At 38.4% G+C, this 6560-nt stretch overlaps 1 protein-coding gene across 1 annotated transcript; it reads left to right on the plus strand.

The window, feature by feature from the left end:
- Positions 1–506: 506 nt before the first annotated feature.
- LOC109953578 (extracellular calcium-sensing receptor-like) lies at positions 507–4671 on the plus strand. Its single transcript, XM_020589054.1, has 5 exons — positions 507–770; positions 912–1685; positions 1869–2096; positions 2280–2403; positions 4556–4671. Exons 1-5 carry the CDS (start codon positions 507–509, stop codon positions 4669–4671), a joined length of 1506 nt encoding a protein of 501 aa, XP_020444710.1.
- Positions 4672–6560: the final 1889 nt, after the last annotated feature.

Genomic DNA, 6560 nt, shown 5'->3' on the forward strand with positions numbered 1-6560 from the left:
CTAATCCAAAATGTTTAAAAACGGGCAATCTTCTGATTGGTCTGAATGTACATGTGATGCCACCCAGTGGTTTTGTTCTCTACGACAGTATGACGTCCCCACAGTTGTGGACAGAGCAGGGCTGGGCACTTTTACAGCTGTTATTGGTGGTGTCTATCTCTCAGGCTGAGGAACTGGTGTGTCAGCAGAGAGTGGATCCTGAGAACCCACCACTATCTAAGAATGGAGACATTATAATGGGAGGAATCTTTTCTTTCCACAGCAACTGGAAAGTCAGACGGGATACCTACATACACAAACCACTGCCACTGGAATGCACCAGGTAATATATACGGTTGAAAACCAAAAGGAGGTAAAATATCTATGGGAAAGTGGATGAAATATTATCTGTTACCTTCAAACACTTTCATTTACTACTCTGTTGTTTCAAGTACTACTAGTAGTACAACTATTTAAAACTGTCTACATCAAGTTTGATTTTCAGAGAGTTCCAGTATGCCCAGGCTATGATTTTTGCCATTGAGGAGATTAATAACAGCACAGACCTACTACCTGGCATCTCTCTGGGCTATAAAATGTATGATTCATGTGGTTCTGTTGCCACAAGTGTGAGGGTTGCACTGGCCTTGGTTAATGGTAATGAAATTGTGTCTACACCCACTGAGGCACCATGTACCAGACCTGCACAGGTGCAGGCCATTATAGGAGACACCTCTTCCTCTCCTAGCATGGCTATAGCTACTGTCATTGGACCCTTTCATATCCCAGTGGTGGGTAAAATTTGTATATGTATAATTATATCTGTTAAATATAATTATTAATCTGCAATGATTCCAACTGATTAAATATGAGTGTGTGAATGTTTTATATGTTACATCTTTATCTTGGGAGGTCATTTCTTTTTCTTGTAGATCAGCCACTTTGCCACCTGTGCTTGTCTCAGTGACAAAACCAAATACCCATCCTTCCTCAGAACAGTACCCAGTGACTATTATCAGAGCAGAGTCCTGGCCCAGTTGGTCAAGCACTTTGGTTGGACTTGGGTTGGAGCAATTAGAAGCAATGATGATTATGGCAATAATGGCATGGCTACATTCACAGAAACTGCACAGCAGCTGGGCATCTGTCTGGAATATTCTGTGTCTATATACAGAACGGATTCATCAGATAAAATAAAAAATATAATTGACATTATCAAGGCTTCTACCTCCAAAGTGATTGTAGCTTTTCTCTCAGGCATGGATACGGATGTGCTAATACATGCATTGTCTCACCACAACTTGACTGGGTACCAGTGGGTAGGAAGTGAAGGATGGATTTTTGATTCCCATACTGCAGAAATTGATGCACATCACATTCTGGATGGTGCCATAGGCCTGTCCATCCCCAAAGCACATGTTAGTGGCATGAGAGACTTCATATTAGATGTGAAACCACTCAATTCATTTAGTAATGAATTGTTCACAGAGTTCTGGGAGACTTTGTTTAACTGTAAATTCAAGCAGTCAAACGCATCAGCACAGAATCAGAGAGAATGTACTAGACATGAAGATCTGACTGGAGTGAAAAACAGCTTCACTGATATGTCACTCATGCCTATATTGAACAATGTCTATAAAGGAGTGTATGCTGTGGCACATGCACTTCACAGTATTCTTGGCTGTAATGAAACATGTAACTACAAGGTGCAGCTAGATCCACTCACAGTGAGTTCAACATTAAATCAACTTTACTTAGGCCATTGAGTTGCAAAATAAAACAAATGTAAAGTTAAATTATTGAATAATAAGTTATATTAAGTCTATCCATCATGCTGTTGAGCTAAGAATGTTTGCCACAATTAACTAAATTGATACCTGTGTTCTTAGATTTTACAGCACATAAAAAAGATTAATTTCAAAACCAAGGAAGGAGATGAGGTTTACTTTAATGAGAATGGAGACCCACCAGCGAAGTACGAAATTATAAACTGGCAGCCAACAGAAAATGGCATTGTGGACTTTGTCACAGTTGGTCTTTATGATGCATCTTTACCTGCAGACAAACAGCTGAGTCTGCAACTTGAGTCTTTTATTTGGGCACAGAACTCAAAACAGGTAAACTACCATGTCATCACTGTACTTATTAAATGCATAATAATTAATCTAAATGTATTAATGTCACAGTATCATAATGTTTGTTTTCAGTGCATAAAAATTTGCAACAAACATTTGCAAAGATAAAATCTTTTTCAAAGTCAGTGCCCATAAATTTTTCTCATAGTCATTTTGTCCATACAGGTTCCTGTGTCAGTTTGCAATGAGAAATGTCCCCCAGGAACTTGCAAGGTTCTCCAGAAAGGAAAACCTGTCTGCTGTTATGACTGTGTCAGATGTGCAGAGGGAGAAATCAGCAACATTACAGGTCTGGTAAAATTCAAGGTTTTGCATGTTTACCTGCTAATTATTAGAAATTTGAGCCTGTGTGCATGTCAAGGTTAAAGCCCTGGTGTGAAAAGTATCATGCAACTCTTGCGCATTCAAAATATTCCAGTGACGTTTTTATTGAACAATGACAAAATCCATGGGAAGTTGGGGGAGTTGGTTTTTTGTCCAGCCATTTCATGCTCAGACCACCAAGCGCCACATCCATGGGAAGGGAAGGATTGTGGCATGCTTTGTCAGCTTCAGAGTGTTATTTGTTACAGCCTGTATGAGTTACAATGTCAAAAACTAAAATTACTTTCATATGTTGATATTACAGTGATGCTATTAAGAATAAAATGAGTAAAACACTTAAAATATCCAAATAACTGTTAATATATAGCTGTCACAAACGTATCTACAAATCCCATTCGCAGAAAAGTTGGGACTTTTTTCAAAATGCAATAAAAACAAAAATCTGTGATTTATACATTTACTTGACCCTAGAATATGAGGCCTGCAACACTAAAAAAAATTTTAGACAGAGGCCTGTTTACCACTGAGTTAGACCTTTCCTTTTAATTACACTTTTTAATTGTTTTGGAACTGAGAATACTAATAGTTGCAAATTTGCAAATGGAATATTGGCCCATTCTTGCTGGATACAAGACTTAAACTCAAGGATGTATGTAACACTACTAGTGTGTATGTATTGTCTATTATCCTTCTGTGACTAGTAACTATGGTACTGGGAACTACCTACACTATTAAGACCAGCACAGGGGAGAGTTTTTGGACCAGATCAGAGTCATCCATGTTCATAGGAGCCAAGACGTGAATAACCACAGTGAAACAATCAACACAGCTTGTGGTAAAGCAGTTGAATTTACTGCTGATATTGTAAATGAATGCAAATTCCACATTAATTGGAAAAGAAATCATTAACCAAGGGTAAGCACGCATACAAAACGAAATAAAACCAAGTTCAGTCCTTTTGCAGTACGTAGAAAGTCTGTTCAGTGTCATTTTCAGTTCAACATCTTGTAACCAGTTTGGTCACTAGGTACCACTGTGTTTGATTTCCTTGGGCTGGGGCTCACCATCCAGTACTGGAGAGGTGTCGGTTCTTAGCTGTTGCAGAATAGGTCCAATTTTGAATCCAACCAAAAAAACCAATGCAGGGCAACACATGCTAGCAAGGCAAAGGTGTGAGTTCTCAGGTCTCTGTTGGCTCACAGCCTTCTTTCAGCTCAATGTCTCTGTTTCACAAGGTTCTTTAAGTTCAGTGTGTCGCAACCACACGAGGCTCTTAAGCATCTGACACAATGTCAAGAGCGCAAACAGGATATTCGGTCTCGAAGGAGGGACAGTTAACCTTATTGGCTAATGTGAGAGCATATCACATCAGCTGGTTGGTTGCTCGTATCGTCACAAAACAATGCCGTAGTTGCACTGATGTTTTCACACTATTTAATGATCTTTTGATGAACTTATTTTTAACTTAGATTTATTAGTGTTAGGGTTAGCCCCCCTCGCCAGGAGGGTGAGGGAGGACTAGAGGTAGGACACAAGATTGCTGACCCAGGTGCTAGTGCAAAACAAAGGTTTAATGGGGGAGCACTGAGATTTCCCCATATTCCCTGAATCTTTTCACAGAATTACACTGTAGATGGTGAAATACCTTAAATTGTTTGCAATCTTGCATTGAGAATATTCTTTTTGAACTGACTGACAATAATCTGACAGAATTTTGGACAAAGTGGTGAGCCAAGACAGCCTTTGGTGAATACTCCTTTTATAGCCAATCAAGATACCCTCATCTGTTACCAAGTATAAAGCCCCCCTACCCCAAAATTTTTGAGTGTGTTGCAAACATCAAATTTTAAATTTGTTTATACAGTAGTTACAAAATGCAATTAAGCTGGTCAGTGAAAACACTAAGAACCATTTATTTGGTTCAAGCAAATTAACAAATCAGATTTTAGTTTTATTGCATTTTGGAAACGGTCCCAATTTTTCTAGAAATGGGGTTTGATTTATTAACTCAAAATCATTTTTTGCATTTTTTTTTTGTTTACACAAAAAAAACTGAAAATAGAAAAGAAAGAAATCTATTGTGCAAGTTTGACTCCTGCTTTAATATAATTTTTCAGAGTCTATCACCTGTGAGCGATGCCACCCTGAGTCCTGGTCAAATGAGAGAAGAGATGCCTGTGTAAAGAAGGAGGCAGAATTTCTATCATATGAAGAAATTTTAATCACACTGTAAAGTTAATTATTCAAGGTTTAATCTTTTTTTTTTTATCACTGGGTTACACGTACATTTACGTTACCTTGCCTGATGCTGCTTCTGACATACAAAACAATTCATTTCCATGGGTTTCTAGCCTGTCTGAAATGTTTAGGGATTTGGGGACACTACTGTCTAACAGTGAAATTATATTTCTCAATAAAAATTTGCATATTTTACCAAACTAAGTGTTTTAGTACAACACATGGCCATTAACGTGTGAAGTGATTTTAGTGACACTACACTAAGTGAAGTTATGAAAAAAACAGATTTTTCCTATCTAAGGGTTGTAGCGCACGGCCAATGTGTGAAGTAACTTTACTAACAATACACTAGATAAAAGGAAAGTTATTTAAAATTTTTTGTAGCCGGCCTCTCTCTTTTCAGCATTGCACTTTGTAGACGGTACTGACACACTCGTCTCACAGCCACTGCTCATTGAGACCAGTGTTTGTCTGGAGCAGAGGATAGCTCATTTTGTTAAAAATGAGCTTGTAGCTTGTTGTCTACATTAGATGTAGCCCACACATGGGCCAGCACAGGGCCACCAGTGTCTGCAGCTGGCCTCATGCTGGCCCATACATTTTTAGTAGGTGACAGATCTGGACTATTTACGAAGCCGCAGTGTTGTGAACGAGAATGAGGCCAGCCATTGCCCTGCTGAAATATCGAGACTTACTGGGAAAAGACATTGCCTTGATGGCAGTAAATCATTCTGACATTTTACAAAATATAGTGGCAAAGGCATTCTGGCAAAGAAGACATGAAGTTAATTGGGGCGAGAGTAGAGGATGCCCAGGATAGAGTTAGGTGGAAACAGATGATTTGCTGTGGCGACCCCTAATGGGAACAGCTGAAAGAAGAAGAAGAAGAAGAAGAAGAAGAAGTGGCAAAGGCATTCTAGTGCCCTTAGTTTTTCATAAGTTGTTAACCAAACTCTTGTAATAACCAATATTCACTTTATTGAAGAGGTTTATTGTACCCTATAACATTTTTCCACTGAATGTTATATTATTGGCATATTGGCATTTAATGTAATGTAACTAATATATATAATTGATCTTAATACCTTATTTCTTAATGATTTGATATCATTTAATACATTTTTAAAAAATGTAATCATTAAATAATATCTGCATTTCACAGCCAAAAAATGGTCAGACAATTTCAGAATTAGGAACGTGCAACAAATAATTATTGTTAATGGCTTATGTGTCCATGTCAGAAATTCTGTTAACCAAATATTTTGCATCATTGATGGAATTTTTTAACAGGGATGGAAAAATCTGATGGCCATCAAGGTAGGTCAAGAGGGTGTACCGTGATCAGTGGGAGCAGGACTTCACATGGCTAAGAAAGGAAGATGGCAAAGTGTTCTGCAACATATGAGCTAACAGTAATGGATTTGTCTGGGGGTGCACGACAATGCAGAAATCAGCACTGAACGATTACAAAATACAGCCACATCAAAGCTTCAACAGTCACCAACCACAGTGCAGCAATGGTTAAGCATGTGGAGAAATTGCAGTTGCCTTTGACGAGGTTCTAAAAACACAGCTTAAGGTGGTTTCATACATGGAAAATAGAAATACTTTGGGCCACCTGTATCCTAACTTAATACATCTCTTACAGTCTGCCGGTTGTCCAAACCTGAACAGTGCACATACGGACACGAACTCTGACTCAGACAGATGGACGAGGTGATGGCAATGACCATAACAGTAAATATGTAGATAAAAACTACTACTATCACAGTTGAGAACAAGGGAGAACAAACTAAAACTACAGAAGTAAGGAAAACCCAAAGTTAATGACATATAATCGTGACATATACATGCATGGAGAGCCAGGAGAGTGGAGGAGCTTAG

Source organism: Monopterus albus, unplaced genomic scaffold (assembly GCF_001952655.1).
Source record: "Monopterus albus unplaced genomic scaffold, M_albus_1.0 scaffold798.1, whole genome shotgun sequence".
Lineage (NCBI taxonomy): Eukaryota > Metazoa > Chordata > Actinopteri > Synbranchiformes > Synbranchidae > Monopterus > Monopterus albus.

Coding starts and splice junctions, on each gene's coding strand:
- LOC109953578 (XM_020589054.1), top strand. CDS start 507: ATGATTTTTGCCATTGAGGAGATTAATAACAGCACAGACCTACTACCT. Junction 2,097..2,279: donor GGGCACAGAACTCAAAACAG/GTAAACTACCAT, acceptor TTGTCCATACAG/GTTCCTGTGTCAGTTTGCAA. Junction 2,404..4,555: donor AGAAATCAGCAACATTACAG/GTCTGGTAAAAT, acceptor ATAATTTTTCAG/AGTCTATCACCTGTGAGCGA.